At 34.7% G+C, this 27,863-nt stretch overlaps 1 protein-coding gene across 2 annotated transcripts in view; it reads right to left on the bottom strand.

The window, feature by feature from the left end:
• LAMA2 (laminin subunit alpha 2) overlaps positions 1 to 27,863 on the bottom strand; it is a gene marked incomplete at both ends in the record, with an annotated part of 652,317 nt that overhangs the window by 329,732 nt on the left and 294,722 nt on the right. For both annotated transcript variants that reach the window (XM_080699817.1, XM_080699818.1), the window contains 2 exons: positions 12,007 to 12,180; positions 14,842 to 14,982. In XM_080699817.1, coding sequence (XP_080555943.1) covers positions 12,007 to 12,180; positions 14,842 to 14,982 — 315 coding nt within the window. The remainder of the gene's footprint in view (positions 1 to 12,006; positions 12,181 to 14,841; positions 14,983 to 27,863) is intronic.

The following is a 27,863-nucleotide window of genomic DNA, read 5'->3' as shown; positions in this document are numbered from 1 at the left end:
TTACATATCAGGAATGTGGCACAGAAAAACAAAATAACTACACTGTAAGCACACAGCTATGGACTGTAAGAACTAAAAGAGATGCAAATCATTTTTCCTGTGTTAGACAATGCTGGGAGTAAGCTTAACTTACAAATGCTGTTGTACATAAAAAGGCTGTAAGTTCCAAGACCATTTTCTTTCTGGACTATGATCCATCAAAACTATCTTACTTATAGAATAAGAGCAGGCTCCTTTATATTTGATTCAAGACCTTTTCTTGACTCTGGTGACAAATACAAAGCTACTGTATTATTAATTTTGCCTGATCCCAAACAGTTCCCTGAGAAATAAGTGCTACTTGAAACCTCGAGCTTCCCCCTACAATCCATAAATATCTCTCCCTGACATTTACCTTCTACTCTGCTGCAACAACTCTGTCAGAATTCTGTTCTTATTTACTGTACTAATTTCATAAATTTACTTTTGTTTAAACTACAGGTTTCTTCAGGGATATTTCATGTGAGTGGGCAACAGACATCTATTGAATACTCAACATACCAAGTGCTGTGTGCATGTGTTTGTATGACTTTGAACCTAATTATGATATATAATTATAATACACTGATGAAAATATATTAAAAATAATTACTAGCAACTTCTCCCCTAATTCTCCTAAAACAAAAAAGATTGCTTTAGAAGCATATAGGAATTATTAAACTTCCTTAACTGCTTAGACAATGATTGACATTTCTTTAAAACAAAAATCCCAAAATGAAAGTATTTCCATTTGTGGGATTTTTTAAACTATTGGTCTTTATAAAAAGTCTCTGCAAATCAAAAGGAGTATCTGAGTGGTTTTCCCAATCCACGTAAAAATAAACTATGAAATTTAGTGGTTGAATTTAATTATGTTTCAAAATTAGTCATTTATATATTACATGTATCTTCAGTGTGAGAAAATATTTTCATTCTGAAGTATCACTCAACCAGGAGACCAATACAAGTGAGACATTCAAACATTATAAACAACAGACAAATTTAAAAACAAACAAATCTAGCTATCTGAGAATGTCACAGTCAGGGAAGGAGTTTCTTCCAAATGAAGGAAGCATCACATGGTAAATATTTTAGGTATCAACACAGAGACATGGAGGGCCCATTCTTTGGGAATAGCTCTAAATATATGCATCTGAGTAAAACAATCACCTGTGTCTAGTCATGCATGCTCTTTGCTCCCGTGGCTGTCACTGCTGTCAATCTGAAGCTGAGAGGTAATGGTCTCATGATTCAAGGAAACTGCTGAAGTGTGTACTCAGGCTTCAGTTTGAGAGATGGGTTCATTTATCATCATAATAAGCTATTACAATTGATAGGTCACAACTCCTTGAAGAGATAGTCAGTCTAATAGGCTCAATTCCGTTAGCTTTCAGTGTGCCTCAAGGAGATAAGCACTCTTTTGCAGGTAATTTTCAATTGCCCAACAAACTACCTGTTTAATAATTCATCACATATCAGATTAGGGTCCTATCATAGACCTCCTTTTTCAATGTGGCAAATGTTAGATTTTTAACTGCTTGTGATTCCAGTTCCAGGTAAAAGAGGGAGAGCTTTAGAAAAAGTAAGGTAAGAAAGCACATGCTTTGACTCAGCTGCTACTGTGGGAAGTGATGAGAAGAATGAGGAATATAGACGTTAGCTTTATGCTTCCCAACAGACCTTGCTAACAATAACAGGATTTCCCAAAGAAGTTTGGGAAAATAAAAGTGCTATTGGAATCCTTGTGATTAATTAAGCTTGCCAACCACTCTCCAGCAGATGGGATTGGGCACTGACTACTTATTAGGGCTCATATTAAAGCATTAAGTTTAACAACAAAGTATAGAATAGAGAAGTAATTCAGTGTAATAGAAAAAATTAGAAATAAATTGTAGAAATATTTTACAAATTTGACAATATTCTGTTCTTGAGTGGGGCAGGCGAATCACTTTTGAGACAATGCATCTTAATTCAAGTGGTGAATGGTAGCCTAAATAGGTGTCACTACAAACACATCAAAGTCTATCACTAAGCCAATCATGAGAAGGAGGGAGTTGAAATGGAATGGGAAGGAGGGAGTTGAAATGGAATGGGATGGGAATTGGGGAAGGGCTAAATGTGTGCACATATGCCTCTACCATCTTGTACTCTATTAAGATGTATGACTATGCCGGGCGTGGTGGCACATGCTTGTCATCCCCATGCTTGGGAGGCTGAAACAAGAGGATCACACAGGTTTGAAGCCAACCTCAGCTATTTAGTGAAGCTCTCAGCAACTTAGTGAGACCCTATTTCCAAATAAAATATAGAAAGTAGGTCTGGGAGTATAGCCTGGAGGTAGAAAGCCTCTGAGTTCCACCCCCAGTACCACCAAAAAAAAAAAAATGTATGAATACAATACACCAATAAAAAATTTTTTAAAATTAGTAATACATATTCTTTTCCTCCACATTCCACTTCTAGGCTTACTAATTTAAAAATGTTCCTGGATTATTCCCTATTATTATTATACAAATAATTTCTTTTCTAATTTATTTATAGCTACACAGTGTTTGATTGCAGGCATATACCAAAATTCACTCAATCAGTCTCTCACTGATGGACATTTTTGTGACTATCACTTGCATTTCTAGAATAGATAACTTTGCATGTGTGTCATTTCACACATGTTTATGTATATTCTGATAGGCAAAATTCCCAGAAGTATGTAAAGAATATGTGCACTTGTAACTTTGGTGGATTTCTAAAGTGGTTTTCTTGGATTGCATCAACGTCTACACCAAGTATCGGTTTATGAGGATCACTGTCTGTCTCAATCCTCTGTAAGTACTAGAGCATGCAGTTCATTTCATCATCTCTTATTCAGGTTGCACATCGTGTCCTCTATCGATGCGCCATCTTGATTTCCTTTCCTATGAATTGCTTATTCAGTGTGTTGCCCGTTTTTCTATTGAATTGTTGGCCTTGCTCTTGTCAACTTGTATGGCTTCTTTATAGGACAGAGACATTTATATTTTGTTTGCTATATAACAAGGATGAAAATTATGAGATTTTAAAGAGAATTAATATTTTATTACATGCATTGGTTTGCTAGGCTGCCATAATTCATCACATTTGAGACCAGGGTCTTATTCCACAGACTGGGTGGCTAAAACAGACACATGTATTGCTTCACAGTTCTAGATTTTGTGAGTCTGAAACTGAAGTGTTGGCAGAGTCAGTTCCTGCCGATGGCTAAGAGAGAAGAATATGTTCCAGGATTTTCTCCCTGGCGTGGGATAGCTATCTTCATGTTCCCATGGTGTTCTTTCTGTACATGTGTCTGTCTCCAGATTTCTACATTTTTTTGTTTGTTTCTTTTTGAGGTACTGAGGATGAAACCCAGGGACATTCTACCTCTGAGTTGTACCCTCAGCCTTATTTTTTATTCTTTATTTTGAACAGAATCTCACTGAGTTGCAAAGGGCCTCACTAAGTAGCTGAGGCTGGCTGAGAACCACAATCCTCCTGTCTCAGCCTCCCAAATGCTGAGATTACAAGTGTGTGCTACCACGTCCGGCTTCCGTTTTCTATTAGGACATTGGTCATATTGGGCGAGGGTTCATCCTAATGACCACATTTTTACTTACCAAACTCTTACCACAGTATATAACTAAGGCTATGAAATTTACTTCTCTAATCAGTTACTGAAGGTCAAAAAACTTAAATCCCCTTTACTTTCAGATCTTCAGTAAAGCAGGGATATTGGGATACTTTGTCACTTGCTTGGAAATATATGAAGTCATACAGGTCAGCTCAATTTTGGTACCTTCAAAACAAAGTATATATGCTCTGTGAATATTTAAAAAGCTTATTTCACTCTGCTGTGAAGCTGTCCTTTACGTCATATAATCTCCTTAGTTGCTAAAATTAATTCTTTGTTCATTTTTATTTGTAATGATATCCTTTTTCCTGACAGGGGCTATATAAGATAGCAAGAAATAGGAAGAGGTCAAAGTATTCTTCAACAAATATCATTTAGAATATAAAGTTACTTCCTACATAGGTTAACATGGCATACAACTACAGAAACCCACAAAAATTTACACTTATTAAACAACTTCTGTGTGTGGTGGACATTTTTGAAGAATTTGTATAATTCTGTCAGTGTGCTAGAACCCTCATTTTGCAGATAATGACTGTCTGGCTGTGCTGAATTCAGAGGTATGTTCAAGGTCATATAGCTAATAAAGCACAGATGGAGCATTTGAATCAGGTCTGTGAAAGGCATAAAGAACAAAATGCCGGCTGAGAGTGTAGCTCAGTGGCAATGAGCTTGCCTAGCATATGCAAGGCCATGACTTCAATCCCTAGGAAAAGGAGGAAGAGGAGGAGCAGGAGGAGGAGAAAAAGAAACAGGGGGAAGGAAAAGAGAGGAAGAGAGAGAAAGGGAGGAAAGAAGCACTAATCAAATACAACTACAGCAGAACCAGTTCATCCTACTAGCTTCAGTCAATTCTCATGAAAGTGAAGACAAAGCAGTGCTAGTCTGTGATCAAGTTTCTGCAGGGTTTGTGTTTGAGTAGAAGAGAGGGGTGGATGAGTGTCTGTCCTCTCTTCTTTGCTCATTGGTTACCATCCTTCTCCTGTGCCTTCACATTGCCTTCCCTGCACACCTGTCTGTGGCCCATCCATTCCTACTACATTGCTGTTCTCCCACTCTCAACACTTACAGAACAACAAAAAACCAACAAAAGTATGTTAAAAAAAACTATTGCCTTCAAAGTTTTGAAAATGACATAATACTGTCCCATTAAACTACAAAATTGGAGTGTCTGAGCTATTACAAAGGGAAGCTAGCAGCATGCTGAGCCTTTATACCATATGGAATTGGGAGTACCAGAACCAACAATCCATTGTTTTCCCAATAGTTCTCTACTGAGCTACATATTAAACATTAGTGTAAAACACAACTGAAAAGATAAAGGAAAGAATATAGTTTTATATTAAGAGTTGAGTGAAACATTTTCAAATTAGTGCAGAAGATAAAAGGTGGTTGTCAAAGAAATCCTTTTTCAATATTGTTATGAGAAAGGCTTCCTTTTATCAACTTTGAAAAAGTTTTATTTAAAGGAGTACACGAAATTCTAGTTTGAGATTGTGTACATAGTTGTTTTTTCGTTAACTATTGTGTTTGGCCTAGGGTTAAAGAGATGACTGGCTGGAGGTCTTATACTTGCTAGCACCAATGGAAAATAAACACTTTATTATTACCTTCATCAATATTTCTAATCTTTTTTGTGTATGTGTGTAGTACTGGGGATGGAACCCAGGAGCATTCTACCTCCAAGCTACACCTCTAGCCCTACTTTTTATTCTTTATTTTGAAACAGAGTCTCATTGAGTTGCAAAGGGCCTCATAAGTAGCTGAGACTGTCTTTGAACCATGATCCTCCTGTCTCAGCCTCCCAAATGCTGGGATTACAAGCATGAAACACCATACCTGGTTCCTTGTTTCTTTTTTTATTTATTTATTTATTTATTTTGGTGGTACTGGGGTTCCTGGAAACCCTTCTACCTCCGGGCTACACTCCCAGACCTATTTTATATTTTTATTTGGAAACAGGGTCTCTGAAGCCTGTGTGGCTGGCTTCAAACCTGCATGATCCTCCTGTCTCTGCCTCCCAAGCGCGGAGATTACAAGTGTGCGCCACCTCACCTGGCCTGTTTTTTTTTATAGTGATAAATTTCCATCTGACATATTTCTCTTACCTGAAACATGTTCTACATTTCATTTTACATAGGTCTATCTATGATGAACTTTTCCAGCTTTTATATCTCTGTAAAAGTCTTTGTTTTGTCTTTATTTTTCAAATATATTTTGGCCTGGTTAAAAAATAATTCTAAATTGATAGTATTTGATTGTTTTTGTTGTTGTTCATTTTTATTCCTCAAACTTCAGAATATCTTTGCATTATATTTTGAATTGCATAGCTTTACTCCATTCAAGCTTCTATAACAAAACAACATAGATTAGTTGATTTATAAATAATATAAATTCATTGATTATAGTTCTGTATTCTGGTTGCTCCCAAATCAAGGCATTAACTGATTCAATGTCTGATAAAGCTTGCTCTAGCATTCCAAGATGGCACCTCCTTGCATTATCCTCACATAGCCAAAGGAGCAAAGCAGCTTTCTTCAGTCTCTTTTAAATGGCACTGATTCTATCTACAAGGAATGACTTAATTTCTTCCCAAAAAGATCTCATCTCTTAATACTCTCACATTAAGAATTAGGTTCCAACATATAGGCCCTAAGATAATACTCCTTGAATACATTATGCCCTTTTGGTTGTATAGGCACTCTATTTTAGATCATGGGAAATGAACTATTACCAACTCTAGGTAATAGTGTCAGCTCCAGGAATTCTTTTCATTATTTCTTTTTGGCAGTTCTTCACCAAGATCTAGGTAATTTTTTCTCATGCATTTATTTACAACTCCATACTTTGGTTCCTCTTTTTAGATATTTGCAGTTATCCTACTGTCCTCCTCTACACCGATAGTTCTTGCTATTTTGTATAGGGTATTTGCATCTATTTTCATGAGGGAGTTTGGCTAGGAATTTCCTTTTACATAGCTTTCTTGTCAAGGTTGTATATCAAGGATACCAAGCTATATAAAAGTACTTGAGGAAATGTTTCCATTGATTTACTTTCTGGAAGACTATATAAGATTGGATATGGTACAGGTTTCTTGCTTTGATTCAATGCATTGAATTGAATTTTTATCTAAATTTATTCATTTTTCTAAATATTTCTAACTATGTGTAGGTTTTTATAATAATTCCTTACTTGCTTATTTTTGATACTCCCTTGTTTATTTTTAAGTAATTTAAATTATATCTATCCTCATATTTCTAAAAAATGTTTATGTTCACTCTTTTCCCTTTTTTGTCTTGACAGAGCTTTGTAATCCTTTTTTTAAAAGGTTTGGGGTTTGTATTTACTCTATTGATAGCTATTTTCTTTCATTTATATTTAAATAAATCAATGAATCTATTGTTTCCTTGCTTATGTTTTATTTTGGATAAGTTGCTTTCATATCTCTAAAGCTAAATGACTCACAAGAATGTATAAACACAATTGTTTGAAAAAATGCTTCACTGGAAGTTAAAAAACATTTGTATCTCAATTGTGGCACTAATTATTCCTAGTTAGGATACCTTGGTTTGCAAGCTGAGGTTATGTGTCTTAACAGAGCCGAAATCAAACATTCACAAGTATAGTTAGTATCTTAAGATGACATGTAATTTTTGAAGAATCTGTATAATCATTGTTTCCTTTGTTCTGACCCGTAAACTCATACCAATATATCCTTACATTATGTTACTTTTGCTGACAATAATATCACAAATCATCTTATTCTGAAATTACTGCTAAGTGAATTCCTTCATTTCTCTCACCAAGTTGTTATTAAACTGAATGCCTCCCCATCTAGTACTTGTCCAGTGGCTCAAATATAAAAACTCATCTTTGTGCCTATTATATTTCACTATAAAACAGTGAAAACAGAAGAATGCATGTGAATATTTGAAGCTATTTTATATAATAATTTCCAATATACAAATGAGTATTCATAAATCAAGAAAAATATTATGACAAGACTATGTAACTCTGAGAAGTATGACCTTGAGTTATCTCACATGGGCTCATTTTGCATAGTAGACTCTAATAACTACAGAAAATTAATGATTCCTCCATTTATTTTTGCATTTTAATATTTATTTTCTATGTAGAAAACTTTCTTGATATTACCTCATTTCAAACCAGGCTTGGTAAGATATAATTTGTGAAACAAAAACATCAGTCACTTCCTTTTGTAGCCAAGCCTTCCTCCACTTGTACAATTATCTTCCCAATCAATTCATTTAACTGGATATTTAAGTGAGAGGGAATTGTGAATGGAAGAGTGAGGTTTGGATTCCATTTTTTAATAATTTTGAGGTATGTGGAGACTAAAAGGAACATGGGTCCTACTTGTGAGTTTTACTTTTTTAAAAAAAGATCAAAATCATTTTTCAATTCACATATGAATTTCAATTCAAAGGTCATTTTTGAGCAACCTAATCAAAACAGATTCTTAATTTTTGTTTGTGTAAGCATGTAACATTAATCACAAAGTATTAGTTGAGTTCCTTTTATGTGATAAGAACTATCCTGCCCTGTAAATCTCACATATCAATATGCTTCTTCAAATCTACGGTTGTAGTTGGGCTCTATGAAGCAGAACTGGAAGTCAAGCAAGTACCACAATAATAGAGTTTGCCACATGATTATTTTTGGAAGCCAGATGCTATTATGTCAGCAGGCTTTCATAATGTCCATTTTAAGCTGGACTATAGGTATTATTGGCAGCTACATGAAACAACTAAAAAGTTTCTCTAAGCTGGCAGCAGAAAGATGGCATACTGTTGTAGAAACTACATATTATTTGGTAAAGAACAAATCACATAAGATTAATTTAGTAATGTTCAGAGATAGAATTTCAAAACTTAATGGCAATGTGGGAACAGCAGGAAGCAGGCCAAGCCAGATCCTCTGAGAACTTTATAGATGCATGGAATTGCCTTAGGAAGCTACGCTATTTCAGACCTCTAGGGTAACCTTAAGTAAATGACTATTCCAGTGTTTCAGTAGCATTCAGTTTACTAAAGCAGTAAATTATCCCAACTCTGAAATTCCCAAACTGTTTCAGAATAGCTGGAGCCTGTAGCAAACGAGCAGGATGCTTTTGTCTTCTAGTTCTTCTTCTCAGGCCTGGTTGCATGCTTACACAAATGTTCTAAATACCAGCCTTAACATTTGCTAAACATTTTGAAAATAAAATGCTGCCTGACAATTCTAGAATGAGGAGGAAAAAATATACAAAAATAAACTGTTAATTATGCCAAATATGCACCCACATATGAGAAAATGTTCATGATTACTACTGAGACATTAATTCATAGTCAAGATCAGGGAGTATTTTTGATGGTCAGTATAAAAGCGAGTGGGTTTCTTTTTGCTCTCATCCACATGTACTCTTATAATCACTTATACCTTATACTATGTTATACCAGAGAAAAAATAGAAAACTTTTTCATGGGATAAAAATATAGTCAACTAAATTGGCTTTTCTTTTCAGTCCTGGGAATTAAACTCTGGACCTCAAACCTGTTAGGACAGCACTCTACCACTCAGACACAACCTCAGTCCTAACTGAGGAGGCTTTGAGTTTTATTAAAACCAGGCAGACTTCTATGTTAGTAAAGTGAGTTTCATGCAGGAAAACTTTTAATATGTGGGGATTGGTTCCAAGGAAAGAGAAACCATGTGGAATGTCCATTATAATCTCTCCCTTCTGTTGCAAATAACCTTCTAACCAAGTGACTTAGAAAATGTTTGAAAATTAGTTATATAAATATTTAGGAAAAGCTAATAACATCTCATAAATATTTCTTGACTTTGGAATTAACAATAAAAAGGCAGAGGAAGGATTACATACCCATAGCTTTCTGGTCACGGATGTCAGTGAAATTCAGTATCTAAGCAGATGTACTTGTATCCACGATATACTATTTCTGTCAGATTCTGGCAATGGCTCTGATTTGAACAGCAATTACTGGTAAAGAATTTAGCCTGAACTATTTAGGAAGGTGGCTTTATTGAATTTACAAACAAGGCCCTACAATTTTCCATTTCCTTAGCAAGATATTAAATCAACCAAGCTAAGCATGTTATCATGACTATAATTTACGTGATGTGACATGACAGTTAAGATGTACTGTGGTAATTTCAGAGAGCTTGCAGTATTATTGTGGTATCAAAAATTTATATGGTTCAGTTATTAAGGCAAATTGTTTCATTCATATTGAAACGTCTGACAGTAAACCACCGAGAGCTTCCACATTACATTAAAAAATGTTTTCCATATTCAAACAATTTGCACACCCTGTTACCGTTATTTTGTTCACTGACTAGAAACTGGAGCACAGACAAGTACAGCTTTTCGATGTGAAAATGATCTGTAGGGGAATACGAAGTGCTTCGTTGTGGGTGGTTATAAGAAACAGTACAGCCAAGATAAGAGAAGTTATTTTTGGGAACCGACAACTACGAACAGGATGTCCAAGTTCTTTGCTCTGATGCTATATCATATCCCACTTGCTTGTTTTCCTTCTGTCAGTCTGATTTTCAGCCAACAGAAAGAAAAAGCATATGACCAAAAAAAGAAATGATGGAAAATATGGTAATTTCTATTATCAGTTATTCCTAAATAAATTTCTCCATCATATAAAAAAAAATAAGACCTCTGAAATTCATCTAATTCTGACCCATCTCTCTTATTGGAGTTTGTCTAAACAGTAAAAAAGAAAAAAAAACTTGAGTTTATTTTTATATTTTTTGGAAAATTTATGCAGTAAAAATTTAAATCTCATGTGTTATTTTTTTTCTTTCTTGTTGGAAATACAGGCTCCTAAATAGAATAGGATAAAATGACTTCTTGTCATAAAAGGCCTAGCAAATAAAAGTTTAATTAGATTTTTATTTTTATTATGGCTATTGAATTTTATGCAACATATGCTGTCTCTTTTAAAATACATTCACATTGAAAACCTGTTTTATTCATTTACACATTTTTTTGTAATAGCAGTTAGAAGCTGTTAAAAATAAGAACCTGGATGTAAGTTAAAATTTTTCAATCAGCTGAAACTACCAGTTTCCATTCACCGAGGAGCATATGAACTGAGTTTTATGCCTCACTACTCACTTTCCACGCAAGACATCCATAGCTATAAATTAAGTTTTATTTCTTTAATCAATGAAAATTTCTTCAAAAGTAGCACGATAGTCTTATAAGTGACAACTGGGTTTAAATAGTGTCAATTCACTAAAAGACTTTTTTCTACTTATAATAACTTCTGATGTAATAAAGTTAACTCTCCACGGAAAAGGTATACATTTTCATAGAACAAGCATTATTATTATTATTATTTTTTGTGGTACTGGGGTTCTTGGAAACCCTTCTACTTCTGGGCTACACTCCCAGACACCTATTTTTTTTATATTTTTATTTTGAAACAGGGTCTCTTAGGCCAGCGAGGTTGGCTTCAAACCTGTGTAATCTTCCTGTCTCTGCTTCCCAAGCGCGGGTATTACAAGCATGCACCACCACGCCCAGTGAACAAGCATTTTTTTTTACAAGATTGAGAAAACAAATTTAGTTTCCAACAAATTATTAGAAAAAAATTAAATTCGAGGCACCAAGGCAATTTATAGAGAAAGAGTTAATCCACAAGAGGGGTGAAAAAAGTTTTAATTTCTGAGGCTGCTATGTTTATCTGTATATGTTTTGATATACATGTGAATAGGATTTATAATAAACATTTGCTTTCAATCTGGCACATTCAGGGTAGCTCTCTGCCTGAACTCCAGGAAATATGTTGTTTACATAATTCTCACCACAAGCATTAAATTAGTTATGTCATCAATTTCTTTTCCAATTAACATTCGTACCAGGTAGAAGAAAACGTCGCTCTCTTCCATATCAGTTTTGAAAGGGAACAAAAAACAGATGAGGAAAACTCCTGCAAGTATCCCATCATAGACCATTAAAAAAAACAAAGCTATTTTCCAATAAGTGCAATACAGCTTCTTTCGAGATCTATAATATGCTTTACAAAAATACCCAGGAGCTTTCATTAGTTTATTCATTCATTCAAAATGTTTATGTTGAACTTCAACTACATGAAGAACCAGGAATGACATGGCTCATTAACATCTTCTCTACATAATTCCCCAATGTGACATGGAAAAATGCTCAACTTGACCTCATTAGCTGGTTCTGGCAATGCAACACATGAAGATGTGACTTCATCTTTCCTTATAGAAATGCTAAATAAAACTCATTCTTGTTATTGACCAGTGAAAGCAGAGTCACAGGAAATAGATCTTTATAGACTTACTTTGTTTCCCAGATAAGGCGCTGGGGCACTCCAGTAGTAGCTGTCTGGCAGGGCTTTTCTGGCTTCTACGTTACTGATGCTGATCTGTTGAGGGGAGTCCAAGTTGTCCTGCTGGGGAGACACTCGAATGCGGCCAGAGATGTCAGTTAGATACCAGCCACTCATGTCTTGAATCTTAGAGAAAATACACAATTATCATTAATTTTAAAATAGCCATCAGCTTCTTCCTTGTTTCCTATTGCTTATAGCGTCTACTCATTATTAGAGATTAAAAAATAAAACAAACACAAGAGTAAAAACAAGAGTAAATATTAAACTTAAGTACTCATGTAGGATCCTGCTGTTTATTTTTTCTTGATGTTGCTGTAAGTTTTGATGGTACTATATAATAATTAGGTTTTATGGAGCGCCCTGTACTTTATAAAAATTCCAAATATTTTTTTAAAAGAAATTCATTCAAAGCTATAGAATGGCTAGAATGTTATATAATTTATCAAATAATTTTGTACTTTGAGTATTATATTTTTCATTTCACTAGTAATTTCATGTTGCTTATGGAAAAAATTCAAAAGTATTACATATATTTATAAAGCAAATAAATATGTGAAAATAAATATGTAAGCACCTAAAAGGTGGATTTTCATTCAGCATTTCATCTCCTCCCACTTTTTAAAATTTCTACTCTGAGGCTTAAGGGCATTTGAATCTATCTGTTGCTATGACAACACTTACAATATTGTATACATATTCTTCCCCTCATAGGATCATAAGTGCTCTGGAGACTACAACCAAGAAGCCTGGCCTAGAAAAGGAAGGAATCTTAAAGTAAGACTAAAGGTATGTATGGTAATTTGCTTTTCCATTCCTATCCTCCAGCCAGGGCCAGGCATGCAGTCACATTTTGAACTTAGTTATCTTACCCAGTTAGGACATAACTACTTAGTGAAATTCCAGGTTCCCAAATACCAGGGTCTATGAGACTTGTCTGATATGTTTGGTATTATGGGCAAAGGAGAGTGGAATGGTAGTGATGAGAATGTGTGGTTAAAATTTTTTAAAATATTTCTTCAGGTACAGATTGATTATACTTGTTCTAAAACTATAGAAACCAGGTAAAAGCTCATTGGCTATTAGACAAGAGGTATCATACTCCTCCTCTTCCCTTTCTAACTTTATGTTTCAGGCAGATGAGTAGAATTTCGCACACCTAGGCTCTGAAGACCAAGGCTTGAAGGCAACCAAGTTTGCCCCATGGCTAGCTACGAAGCTTTGATAGATACATCAATATAGCCATCGGGAAGGTAGGGTGAGACTCCATAAACAAGGAAGGTGTTAGACTAGATGCCCATTTGTTGTTGATTCTTTGAAGTCACCTTCAAATGCAATGTATATATAGATTCAAATTTAGGCATGAGAGTAAAACCAGGAACTACTCATAATATTTCAAACTTGACTTAAAAGCCATATAGGCAGAAAAAATATTTATAATTTTTTTTGATTAGTTATTTGATGAAAGCTGAAAGGAAGAAGCATTTGCAAGACAGTTTATCTATCAAAATAGGGTTCTTTGTAAAAGACAACTGTGATCATGTCACTACACTGCTCAAAATTTGTCAACAACTCTTCAAGTAGAATGTCCCAGGGTCTCAGTGTATTCAACCCAGGAAGACATACTTTCTCATTCCCCCTGAATGTCTCTTCCTCCCCAGCCTGCTTCCCCACACTCTGTACTCTGAAATCCAGTTACTAGGCTGTGATTCTCCAAGGTCCTATTTTCCTCTCTCTTCTCTTCTACAGGGGTCCAACTGTCCTCTTCCCCAGGAGGCAGTGCGGAGCATGGAGGGCAGTGCAGGTGGAAAGGTAAACACACTTATGTGAGAGGAAGATACTATCAATTACATCTAAATAGTTCAGGGAATAATTCAATAACTTTCAAATCAACTAACAATGAAGTTATTGCCCAAATATAGTGTCCTTCTTAATAATGAAGGAACGCTTGTAATCCCAGTACTTTGGGAGGCTGAGACAGACGGATTATGGTTCACAGACAGCCTCAGCTACTTAGTGAGACCCTTTGCAGCTCAGTGAGACCCTGTTTCAAAATAAAGAATAAAAGCTGGGCATGGTGGCACACACTTGTAATCCCAGCTCTTGGGAAGCTGAGACAGGAGGATCGCACAGGTTCAAAGCCAGCCTCAGCTACTTAGTAAGGCTTTCAGCAATTTAGTGAGACCCTGTTTTCAAATAAAGTATAAAATAGGTCTGGGAGTATAGCCTGGAGGTAGAAAAGCCCCTGGGTTCCACCCCGAGTACCACTAAAAAAGAAAGAAAGAAAGAATAAAAAAATAGGGCTGGGGGTATAGCTCAGAAGTAAAAAGTAGAATGTGCCTACGTTCCATCCCCAGTACCACAAATAAAAAAAAAAAAAGTACCCAAGAAGTATCAAATAATGAAAGGCTATAAGAAATGTGTTCATTATTATAATTATTACTTACTTATAAGGCTAATAATGTATTCATTTTTGTTATACATGTTTATAATATATAATATATATGTTTTATATATAGTATATAAAAATTATAAAAAAGATTTAAATAAATATGTAATTTTTGTGTCATAATCTCATATTTTTCCACTACAAATAGAACTTTAAAGGCTTTGAGCAAAGATACACAAATGCCATTTGAATAAAATTCTATCAATTTTTGATGACTTCAAGAAGTTTACTACAATATGTATGTGTATGCATGTGTTTTAATTTGTAAAAAAAAAAAATACAGCAGCATCAACCTAAACACCGTGGAGTAGGAGACAGAATTGAATGGCAGTTCTTACATTGCCATAGGTCCAGTAGGAACTCTGACATCTGTTTGAAACTCCTGAACAGAAACACTCATCACAACCTTTCCTATTATCCTCTTGCAAATTGAAGAAGCCAGGTTTGCAACGACTGCAGTCTCCTCCTTCAACATTTTCCTGTAAATAGAGAGGTACATTAGGAACACCGGTACCCTTCAACAGTAAGATGTATATCTACGTCTGCATAAGAAAATAGTAACTACACATTGATTTTATCTTCTCAAGCATATTTAAAGTATAATAATATTTTTAAACATCTGCTAGTAAGCTTTTAGGTAAGCCATATCATTTCTAACCACATTGGGTAGAAAGATTATTGAGTGCTAATTTGCATGTACATCAAGTATATTGAGTAAATGCGATAAAACACAAGAACGTGATAGTCTGACTAAAATGGGGCCAGTTAGGTTCCCTGTTCTGCTTTATTGAAAAACTTCATCTTCTAACACATGATGTATGATAAAATTAAAGACATTAAACTAACATGAATGTTTAACGGAACACTTGACATTATACCAGTTGTAAAATATTTTTTGTACAATAGACTAAAAATGCATATATTTGAGGCAAGCATACTAACTTGACAGGTAGAAAAACTGGGATAAATAGTCCTAGGATTTTCCTGATCAGATTAAGTAGAGAAGGAGGAAAGTTTTCCCTGGTTAATTTTTTATATTGTTTTCTTTAACACATTGGCCTATCCAGTTAGTAATATAGTGATATTATGGGAAAAATTTATTCTCGTTTGGTGACTGCTTTTCAGATTGGATTCATTAATTCTACTCCCTGTACACTGAAACATTCTTTGTTTATAGGTGAGCCTATAATGTGGACTCAGGCTAGTGAGTGCTGACTATATAATGAAAAAAGTAGGAAGGTTATAATCTCTCAATAGAAGATAGAGCTAATATTTATAATACATCTAAATGAAGGCTCCTTATATTTGGGAAATAGATTTTTCACTATTACCTAAACATATATTAACTCCACATTTCCCCTCTTTCTTGAATTCCCTTTTAACCTCAATTCTGAGCTTTCTTTTTCCTTAGGGAACTACTCTAAGCTTTTTACATAAGTAATATAATCTTAATATACATCACCTTAATATAACTCCCCGAAAGTATAATTTGTTTAAGATTGTTCTCTCTGCTATATACCACAATCTATTTAAAGGTAGAAATCTTATTTACTTATTTTTATAGTTCCAGAAAATAACAAGGCTCCTGGTACAATAGTGAGCATTAGCTTCATAAAATTTTCTTAAGGTTAAATGAATTTTTTGGTGATGGTGTTTTATGCATTGAAAAGTGCTATATACAGAGTAAATGCTTAATAAAACACAGACAAAGACTGGGAAGAAGATATAGATGATAAAATCTGAGAACTTACAAGGAAAACAAAAGAGAGAAAAAAATGCATCTAAATAAGGAAGTTGTAATAATAAGTGAAAAGCTTCTCCTTAGGTTGAAGATCACTTGTCTAAAATAAATTTTCTGTCTCTTTATGCCTATAGTCCATTTACAACTTCAACCACTTCTGCATTGTTGGACCCTTAACAAAGGCGTGTCTGTCATCCCGTTTTATGTGTTAAATTTTAGAATCCTGATATGCTCACAAATTAAATGATTACAACTAACATTCCTGCTACTTTTACATTTAAAGTAGATTTTAGATATTTTGAGATGATACATGTCAGCAAAACTAACCAAACTAATTTCAAGCCTATAGGGACAAACGAATCCCTAAAACACTGAAACCGAGAGCATCTTCAAAAGAGCACAGAGGCAGATAGGATGAAACATATCTATAATTATAATTTAGATTATCCTGTGGAGGACACAGTACAGCTGTTCTGTACACTGTGTTCTCCTGAGCTTAGTCTAATCTACTTTTCATTTACTCTCATTTGAAAGCAAATAATACCACTTTTTTAGTTCAAAATTAGAACATTTTAGACATTAGTTACATTTTCTTTAGCTCCATTTTAGCCAGGTAATAAGATCTTGGAAAATTATGGTTGAATAATTACATATTCGATTTAATTTATAACATAAAGCAATATATTAGGATTGAAATTCTAGGTGCAGTAAGATGAGTGAGTTGAGGTCTCTGTCTAAAAGCCATCATTTACTTAGTGCATGAAGATATACTTCCAATTGATGATAATTCAAGATTGACTCTGGTAAGTACATCTCCTAAGTGAATTAAATTATGGAAATATAAATATGGAATCACTAATTCCTTCTGCAAAGCCTTCAAGAGGCTTTATAACAGGAATGGAATTTCACCTAAACCTTGAACTATGCTTGAAAAAAAAATGTTGGTAGAGATAAAACGAGAGAACCATGTTAGTAAAGATTGTAAACAATAATTAATATAATAGGTGGAAGATCCATTATTTCAAAAATGCACTGAGTACTTCCTATCTTCTCGGAATGTCACTTGGTACTTACAATCTAGGGTTCCTACCCTCCCTAGATAACAGATACTTAAAGCTATACTAAGAAAGATAACAAAACCTTTACTAAAGGACAAGGTAAGTCATCAATGGTTGTTTAGCAAGAGATAAATCATCAGAAATACACATGAGGCTCTTAAGTCAAGACTAGCAAGTAAACTGAAGTGTTATGTAGTGTGAGTCATTGAACTTGAAAAGTCTTTCATTTTATATGGTTCAGTAATGGGTTAACACACCCGTTTGGGGTGCACAAACTCTACATATTACAATAATTTCTTTGTTCGAGGGAGATAACCAATAAAAGCTTGGAATATTCTACTTGATAAGAGTGTCCTCATATGCCTAGGGCCATACCAGGTATTTTATACTAACATTGTAGTGTATGACTGGCTTTGTTCTTCTGGAGGGCCTGAGTCAGTGAGCTCTGGGGTACTGGACTGAGTAGTTAAGGATCATCATATAGTCATTTCATATCGACATGGTTGAGCCCCCAGTAAAACTCTTGAAGAAGAGCACTTGGGTGAGCTTTCCTAGTTAGCAATACTTTATCCATGTTGTTATTTATAGTTGCTGGGAGAATCAAGTACCCTGCCTGCTTCCATCGAGAAAGAATAACTGGAAGTTTGTGATTGATCCTGCATCTTCTGTCTTTGGTGATTTTAGTCTGTAACCTTTCATGTAATAAACTATAGCATGAATATAAAAGCTCTTCCAAGTTCTGTGATTCTCACAAAGCATTGAAATTGAGGGTGGTCTTAAGGATCTGTGACACACTCTACTAGTGATGGTAGGGTATCTGCACCTATAAAAACATGGAATCCAAGTAGTTGTTTTGCCTTGCTTATTGTGACAAATCTTTGAACTAACCGAGATATTTAAATTCTGTTACATGTCTTCAAGCTAATCCTGTTCTATCTCCCCATAGCAAAATCAATTCAATCCCCTCCACAAACAATAACCATATCTTGTAACTTTTGCATGGACTTACATGAGACTGCACTGTATGTCTACTTACTGTTATAACGCTGGACTTCTAAGCCTTTCAGGTGTTTTTTTTTTTTTTTTGGGGGGGGGTCTGGGGATGAAACCCAGGGGTATTCAACCTCTGAGCAACACCGCTAGCCCTATTTTTTATTCTTTAATTTGAAGCAGGGTCTCACTAAGTTGCGGAGGGCCTCACTAAATAGCGGAGGCTGGCCATGAACCAAGATCCTCCAGTCTCAGACTTTCGAATGCTGGGATTACAAGTATGTGCCACCATGCCTGTCGCCTCTAAGTTTTTATTCTTGAATCTATACCTTACGTTTTTCTTTGGTAATTGGAAGTTCCTGGTAAATTGAATTTGGCCTGAGGCTATTTTCATACCTTTAGTCCCTACATAATAAAATGCAACCAAAGAGTACTTCAACAAGCAGAAAACCTAATTTAGTAGAATATTTCTTATAACGAATAGTCAGGTCTCAGTCAATAATAAGCAGCTAAGCTTCAGTTACTCATAGACTGCCCACTGATCAGCATATGTCACAACAAGGAAAATGTCTAGATACAATCAGTCAAGTTATTTCTATATTACCTTATTTTTTGTTTATAAATACTTAGTGATAACATTAGCAGAGTTCTCTGAAACACTTCTGGATCTTAGTGCTGCCTGACTCATTAATCATTCTTTGCACAAAGAAATCAGGTTAAGTTTAATTTGTCAAAAAATTCTTTTAGTATTCCTAATCAGATTAAAATAGATTCATTCAATCCAAAAGTACTAGATTTTTTTTTCAAGCTCTACTACACACAAATATTAAAATACAACTAAGTCAAGTATGGTGGCGCATACTCATAATCCCAGTATTTGGGAGGCTAAGACAGGCAAATTGTAATTTTATGCCCAACCTCAGCTACTGAGGCCTTCTACAACTTAATGACACCTGTTTCAAAATAAAGAACAAAAAATAGGAATGGGGGTATAGAATTCCTTTAGGTTAAATCCCCCAGTTCTGAAAAAACTAATTAGTAAATATGGTGAATATATATGATTTATTATGTAGAAATTCTCATTGCCTACTTACAGGGATTCTTAGGGTTGGTAGAAAGATGGAGAATCAAGGTGGAAATCTTTTTACGTCACTAGAACTCTTCTTTGTAGACACATGTCAATATGTAGAAAACTAGTCATATTAGGTTTCAGTATTTTTTCTTTTATCAAAATCACTCAAAAAGGTATATTTATATATTTATTGCCTACTTATATTTCTTTTGTGAAGTACCTATATAGTTTAATTGCCCATTTCTTGATTACATTTTTCATGCTAAGTCTTTTAAGTTCTTTATTTTTTTGCGCATCTGGGGATGGAACCCAGGGGCATTTGACCTCTGAGCTACATCCCCTGCCCTATTTTTTATTCTTTATTTTGAAACCGAGTCTCACTGAGTTGCAGAGGGCCTCACTAAGTAGATGAGGCTGTCTGCAAACCATGATCCTCTGGTCTCAGCCTCCCGAATGCTGGGATTACAAGCGTGCGCCACCACGCCCGGCTAAGTTCTTTGTATATTCTAGATATTAATCTTCTATCAGAGAGATAGGTGGCAAAGATCTTCTCCCATTCTATAGGCTCTCTCTTTAAATTCTTGATGGTTTCCTTTGCTGAACATAAAACTTTTTAGTCCAATTCATTAATTCTGGTTTAATTTCCTGAACTTGGGGGTTTTATTGAGGAAATTTCTACTTGTTCCTTTATGTTGGATTGTTAGACCTATGCCCTCCTCTAGTAATTTAAGTGTCTGGAAAAAATGTGAAACATTATTACCAATCAGGAAGATGCATACCAAAGCTAAACTGAGATTTTATCTCACCCCAACTATAATGGAAATCATTAAGAAATCAAACAACAATAAATGCTGGTAAGGATGTGAGAAAATGGGAATTCTTACACAATATTGGTGGGACTGCAAATTAGTACAGCCACTATGAAGATCAGTGTGGAGATTCCTCAAAAAACTAGGAATGGAGCCTTCATATAATCCACTCCTGGGCATTTTCCCAAAGGGATTGAAATCATAATATTATAGTAATGCATTCATATACATGTTTATAGCAGCACAATTCACAATAGCCAAATTATGGAAACAATGCAGGTGACTATCAAAAGATGAATGCATTACAAAATTATGTGATATACACATGATAGAATTATAGGTAGCGATAAAAAGAAAAAATATGTAATGCACAGGAAAATAGATGGACCTGGAAAAGATTATATGAAATGAGATTATCCAGGCTTAGACAGTGAAGGGTGATAGAATCAAGATACCAGAGAGACTTTAGATAATGGATAAGAGACCCCAAGGAAGCAATGGAGACCATCCAGGGGATTGTGGAGAGTAATGAACTAATAAAGGCAACACTTCTATTGACATTATATAGATATGTGAGAATACCAATGTCAACCTTGATATCATGTTTGGGGAAGGAGAGGAGGGGGCAGAGGAGAAGGAGCCAACAAGTGCTATGTGCATGTATGTCCCTATCATTCTGAACTACATTAGGATATGAGATTACAATGCACTAATAAAATATATTGGAAAGAGAAGATATTTCTAACTACATATCATATTATGTTTTAAACATTTCCTTTTTTAAAAGAATAATTGTATTTAAATGGTAACTACCAGGGAATAGCACAATATGATATTCACTATAGTTTATATAATAGAGAATAGCACAATTTAAAATTAGCATTCCAGGGCTTTTATACACACCTTCATAGAGTCATAGGTTTCCAAAATTCTGTATAACATATAAACATGCTTATCTATATAATTAGAACCTTACTGCTAATAAATATGATTTGTGTGTGTGTATATGTTTGTGTATCTATGTACTACTAGGTGGTACTGGAGATTGAGCTCTGAGCCATTCTACTTCTGAGCTACACTACAGCCTTATTTTATTTTTATTTTATTTATTTATTTATTTATTTATTTATTTATTTATTTGGTGGTACTGGGGTTCCTGGAAGCCCTTCTACCTCCGGGCTACACTCCCAGACCTATTTTATATTATTATTTGGAAACAGGGTCTCCTAGCCAGCGCCTGTGGCTGGCTTCGAACCTGCGTGATCCTCCTGTCTCCGCCTCCCAAGCGCAGGGATTACAAGCGTGCACCACTACACCCGGCTTATTTTGTATTTTAAAACAAGGTCTTGCTAAGTCGCCGAGGGCCTCACTAAGTTGATGATCCTCCTAAGACTCCCAAGTATTTGGATTACAGGCGTGCACTACTATGCCCAGCCTAATAAATGTAATTCTTGATACCCATGTTCCCAATTTTTTCTATGTATATCCAGGGTCATTATTCCATTTTCAAAACTTCTCTGTGACTTATCAACACTCTCATCTGTGACTCACTCCTTGATTTTATTTCCAATTCATTCCCTGAATAACTTCGTAATATGAATGTTAAAGTACTTAAATGCTTTGGTTCTCAGGTTCAGTTGAACCATCTGCTTGGTAGATGAACTCTATGGGAAGTTTCTCTTTGCTTTCTATATTAATTTATTAATAAACATCTCATATATTATTTCTCTTGTTCCTTTATTCTTTATATGACTCATTCATTCACAAAATCATAAATATACCACTGTCGCATGCATTAATAGGAGATACCAGAGGGAATATAAAACTTTCCTCAAAAGGGCTCTCAGTCAATATTCTATCCCTATGATCCAAAGTGAGCGACTATACAACTTATAAGAAGTAAGATGTATTTTCTCACAGTTTTTGGAGGTGTAGAGCTTCCATTCATATTAGGAGGGCATGCAGAGCTTAGAACATGGTGGCAGGGAGAGTGAAAGGCTTCTTGCATCAGGGAGGCCAGAAGATGAGGCCAAATCATTAGAGGGATATAACAAAGCAAGTAAGAGAAGAGCAAAAAATAACATATGAGGTAGAAGGAAACCACTACTCTGGGAAGAGGACAGAAAACACAATATGTAATTGACCCCAGATGTATCCTGGAAGCCCGCTATGTCCCTGAAGGAATGATGAGGCAGAAAAGCCACAGGATTGAGGGAAGAAAAAAAAAGATGCATCTTGCGGTCCTCATGATAAAACGAAAATAGCCCAATGCAGCACTATCCTCATCATTTGGAATGTTTCCAGGGATAAGCAGCAATGGAAAATCCATTTACTGAAACAAGTGAATAAACAAACAGATAAATGCAAACAGCGAAACCATTGCTTCTGTTTTTCTCACGCTTTGTATTATAAGGCTGACAGAGATGATCCAGCTCAATCCCTACAGTGCAGGTGGGAGTAGAACTGATTCTCATTATCTAATAATGATAGTGAGAGTTTATGACTTCCAGTTTGGATGCAATTTTAATCATGGAATTCATCTTTCCTTTAACTATTATTCTATCACTTCTTTGTAGCAATCAACTTTAGAGTTACTAGCATTACTTAATATATCTTAAAAATGCATATTTTAGATATGCATTATAATATCACACAAAGTGGGGTTTGCTTTACTAAATAAGTATTTCCCCTGGTTCACCCATGTCAACTCATTTTAACATTTTATTTAGAATCTATTAATATTTCTTTCAAATTTACAGATTTAGTGATAATTTTCACACTGGAAGCCTATAAAATAGAATAATTTCCAGAACACCAGAGATTTTACTCTAGAGATTAATAGTCTTAATATTCTACTTTTGCTATTTCTAGGCCATTATTAAAATTGATTATATGAAGCCGGGCATTGTGGCGCACACTTGTAATCCCCGTGCTTGGGAGGCAGAGACAGGAGGATCGCGCAGGTTTGAAGTCAGCCACGCTGGTTTAAGAGACCCTTTTTCCACTTAAAAAAGTATAAAAATAGGTCTGGGAGTGTAGTCTGTGGGAGTGCATCCAGAGGTAGAAGGGCTTCCAGGAACCCCAGTACCACCAAAAAATTGATTATATGAAAAATTAAGTATTATAGTTATTATTAAAATAACTATTGGGGTTTTTTTTGGTGGTGGTACTGGGGGTAGAACCTAGAGGCTTTCTACCTCTGGGCTATGCTACAAGACCTTTTCTTAATATATATTTTATTTGGAAACAGGGTCTCACTAAGTTTCTGAAAGCCTCACTAAGTAGCTGAGGCTGGCTTCGAACCCGTGAGATCCTCCTGTCTCAGCCTCCCAAGCGCGGGGATTACAAGCGTGTGCCACCACACCCAGCTAACTATTGTTATTTTAATTGTAATTAGTTCATATAATAATTTTAGATGCTTAAGTATTGTGAAAATGAAAGGTATCACTTTACTGTATACCAGTATTCTCAGTCTATTACACCGATTTTTCATATCTCTAAGGTGCCTGGTCTGTCATTTTTTCTAATAATCTACATCATGAAAATTTAATACTATAGATATATCTAAAGATGTACTCTATGAATATATCTGCCTTATACATAAGATGAATATATTTTTGTTATCAAGAACTAATTCCACCTCCTTAGGTAGAAATGAGTTCTTTAGACACATAATTCCATTGAATATATTTAGCAGAATATCTAGTTAATTATGTCCTTTCCTACAAAAACATATATTGTAGCTACCCTTTTTTCTTTTGGTACACTTTTCCCTTGGAAACAAAGTTGAGTTTGGAAAAAATCTTACTACGATCTCTTATTTTTTATTTCTTGAAGTCAGGATCTGTTGAGAAAACATCAATTTTCTTTTTGCAATAGTTTCCTCAGTACAGCTTCTCTCTGGAGAAATAGAGTCACAATAGTTTTCCTGTCTTCTGTCTCATGAAGCTGCCTTCTTATAAATCAGGTACAACTTCTACAGTACATGTTTAACTGTGATTGTTAGTCAGCTGGGAATTCTACTGACAGAGCTACCAAGAACATCTCCAGTGACATATAAGTTATGTTTTTGTGATAATTGTGTCAAGAATTTTGCAGTTTTGCTTAGTTTTTTAGAAATGTCATCAATTATTGTTTTTTCTCCATTATGGCCTTTATTCTAATTTATCCTAGTACTAAAGGAAGTTAACAAGTATGTAATTTGTTAATTTTCAGTACTTTGAGTGCTTACTCTTTAAACACAATGTTCCAAGGTTAGATAATAGGTAATTGGTAGAGAAAAAAATAAATGAAAATTAGCTTTTCCTTTTCACAAGCTGAGTTTTTAATATTGTAAAAAAAATCATAGCTAATGTGTTAAAAAACAGATTTTATTCTAAAACTGTTGCAACAGAAGGAACAAGTATACACATACCTGATCTTCATTACAAATACAGATAGGATAGGTGAGATTTTATAGTTAAGGGAACAGGTAGGGGTTAGTGGATAGAAAACCTCAAGTGTAGGTGACATTCATGTTAAGCCAACTTAACAGTATTCTTACTGAAGGCAGGCTAGGGTGCTCAGATATACAGGGGAGGGGCATCTAAACATACTGATCTAGCAGGATTGTTGCTACAACTGGGCTAAGTTTGAGGACAAAGTCCAATGATGAGGTTTAATTAAAAAAAAAGGAGGGGTCAGAAAAACCTAATTTTAGTCAAAGAGTTATTTGTCAATATAAAAATGATTAATATATTATTTGAACTGTAGCTGTGGCAATAGACAAATATCTACATGACTTTTTTTTTTTTTTTTTTGGTGGTACTAGGAGTAGAACCCTGGGGCTTTCAACCTCTGGGCTATACTCCCAGACCTATTTTATATTTTATTTAGAAACAGGATCTCACTAAATTGCTGAGAGCCTCAATAAGTAACAGAGGCTGGTTTTGAACCTGTGCTACCCTCCTGTCTCAGCCTCCCAAGTGCTGGGATTACAAACCTGCGCCACCACACCCAGCCCTACATGAAATTTTATGCTAAATTTTAATATTATAATTTTTTATTCAAAATCAAATATATATATATATATATATATATATATATATATATATATAAACATATTTTTGGAAATGCCCATGGTTCAAATCTAACCAATTAAATGAGGTTATCTTTCATATCCAAAAATGAAAAAGAAAAGGAAAATCCCAAACCAATAAAATGTTAACACATCATAGAAATCCTACTAGGGAAATAACCTAGAAACTTATCTTTGCTTGTGAAAAGGAATATAAACAACAATAAAAAGGTAATATATTAAGTATTTGTGATCATACTTTATATTTGTACAGAGTTTTGATGTTATATTTATATGTACTTAGCATTAGAGAAGACTATCACCATCTCATAGATTATGAAATGGAATTAGATAGGTTAAACCACTCACTGTAAAATTTCAGAAATTTTTGTTTCTTCATATCTTCTTATAATTTCACAGAATATTAATGATTTAGTATATTCATGTTATTTTTGCTGATGTAGCAATATGAATTTTTTATCCTTTATTGGTGCATTACAGTCTCACATAATAATGTAAAACTGGTAGTGACATATATGCACACAGAATTTGGTGAGTTTTCCCTGGTTTCCTCCCCAATCCCCCTTCCCCATTCAAGACATTGAGATTGGCATTAGTATTCGAATACATGTACATAATATCAGTGGAAGTGTTTTCTTCATTAATTCTCTCTCTTCTCCCCACCATCCTTCCTGAGACCACCTCCTTAGCTCCACTGGGGTTCCCCTCCATTATCTAAAGCCTCTCTTAGGCCCAATTGCTCCTTAGCGTCTACTTATGAGATAAAACATATGACCTTTCACATTCTATGACTAGCTGATCTCATTTTACATAATGTTCTTCAGATCTACCCATTTTCCTGCAAATGACATTATTTTTCCTTACTGCTAAGTAGAATTCCATTGTGTGTAAATTTCATAGTTTGTAATTCAGTCACCTCTTGATGGACACCTGGGTTGGTTCCTGTTATAGTTAAATATAAAATATCCCCTAAAGAACTCATTTATAAATTGGCCATGGTGATGCGCACTTTTAATCCCAGGATTTGGGAGGCTGCCATAGGGGTTCACAATTGGTGGCCAGCCTCGGCTACTTAGTGAGGCCCTCTACAACTTAGTGAGACTGTTCAAAAAAAAAAAAAAAATCAGGCTAGGAGTGTAGCTAGGAGGTAGAATGCCCCTGGGTTCAATACCCAGCATCACAAAAAAAAAAAAAAAAAAAAGAAGCACTTCCATAAAACATTCTAAATTTGGTGAGACCTTTATTTTTAATGAAACCCATAAACAACTCATATTATAGTATAAAGGAATAAGTGTACAAATGTGTATTGGTTAATATGCACATTGGAGATGAATACTTACATAGAAATTATTTTACATGTGATTTGTATTCTACTTATAAATAAATACTTATTTAACATTACTAACCTTGATATCAATATTATGTGCATAGGAATGTATATATTATTCCTATTGATCTAAAAATTTATCATTGTATTTGAACTGAATACTTCAATAAAATTTCGCTTCTTAAATAGTATTTGATCGTGTTGTGTTTAATGATCTGTTGACATACCTATGTCAAATCATGTTTTTATGAAGCAGAAGGAAATAATACCTTTTATTATTAAAAAATAACACATTTTCTTCAGTATGCCTTGTATGCATAGTGAAAAAATTACATGCATAGTTTATTAAAATATTTATTACTCATGTAAAGAAGAAGTGATAAACACTTAACTATAGAACACTGCATAACATTGTGATTAAATTCCTTATAATACATTGTGATATAACTGTGCTATTATGGTACAATTTTGTGATATAATTAATTTTCTATGACATTCAACTTGTGATGTTTACAGTTTCATAGATATTTTGGGAAACTTGCTTTCTGCAAGTTTTTATCCTAAAAAAAAATGTTTTTAGATGCCGGGTGTGGTGGCACACTCTTGTAATCCCTTTGCTTGGGAGGCGGAGACAGGAGGATCATGCAGTTTCGAAGCCAGCCACGCTGGCTTAAGAGACCCTGTTTCCAAATAAAATGATAAAAATAGGTCTGGGAGTGTAGCCCAGAAGTAGAAGGGTTTCCAGAAACCCCAGTACCACAAAAAAAAAAATATTTTTAGAGCTGAGCTTTCCATTACAAACATCATGTGGTTGATAGGCAGTGCTTTTAATAATGTGACTGACTTAATTTTTCACTCTCCTTTGATATCTTAATTAGTATTTATTGTGCATTTTTGTTGTCTGTGTATAGCTGCACGTGTCTTCATGGGAAAGATTTTTCTTATTAGGATTATAATCTTCTAGTACAATACTGAGTTAGGCAGAGAGTGAGCATAAGCAGGTCAAGGAGTTTTCCCTGGGAGCTCTACTAAAATCATTGTGGTGCTCTTGTTCTAGCCTTCCTGATTGTGTTTCCTAAAGAAAATGAACAAAATCAGGCTTGCCCCCCTCACTCTGGTTTATTCTTTCTTCAACATACCAGCTCACCATTCAACAAATGGTAGCATCTATAAAAATGTTTCCTTTATCTCTTTTCTGTTTGATTTCCTATCTTATACAGATTCAGGAAACTTCTATTCCATTTTAAATTTAGCTCTGTCCATCACTTATTTTAGGAAGGGGTGAA

Source organism: Muscardinus avellanarius (assembly GCF_963383645.1).
Source record: "Muscardinus avellanarius genome assembly, chromosome: 8".
NCBI lineage: Eukaryota > Metazoa > Chordata > Mammalia > Rodentia > Gliridae > Muscardinus > Muscardinus avellanarius.
The sequence above is the reverse complement of the archived record's forward strand: the minus strand, read 5'-3'. Positions and strand labels throughout refer to the sequence as shown.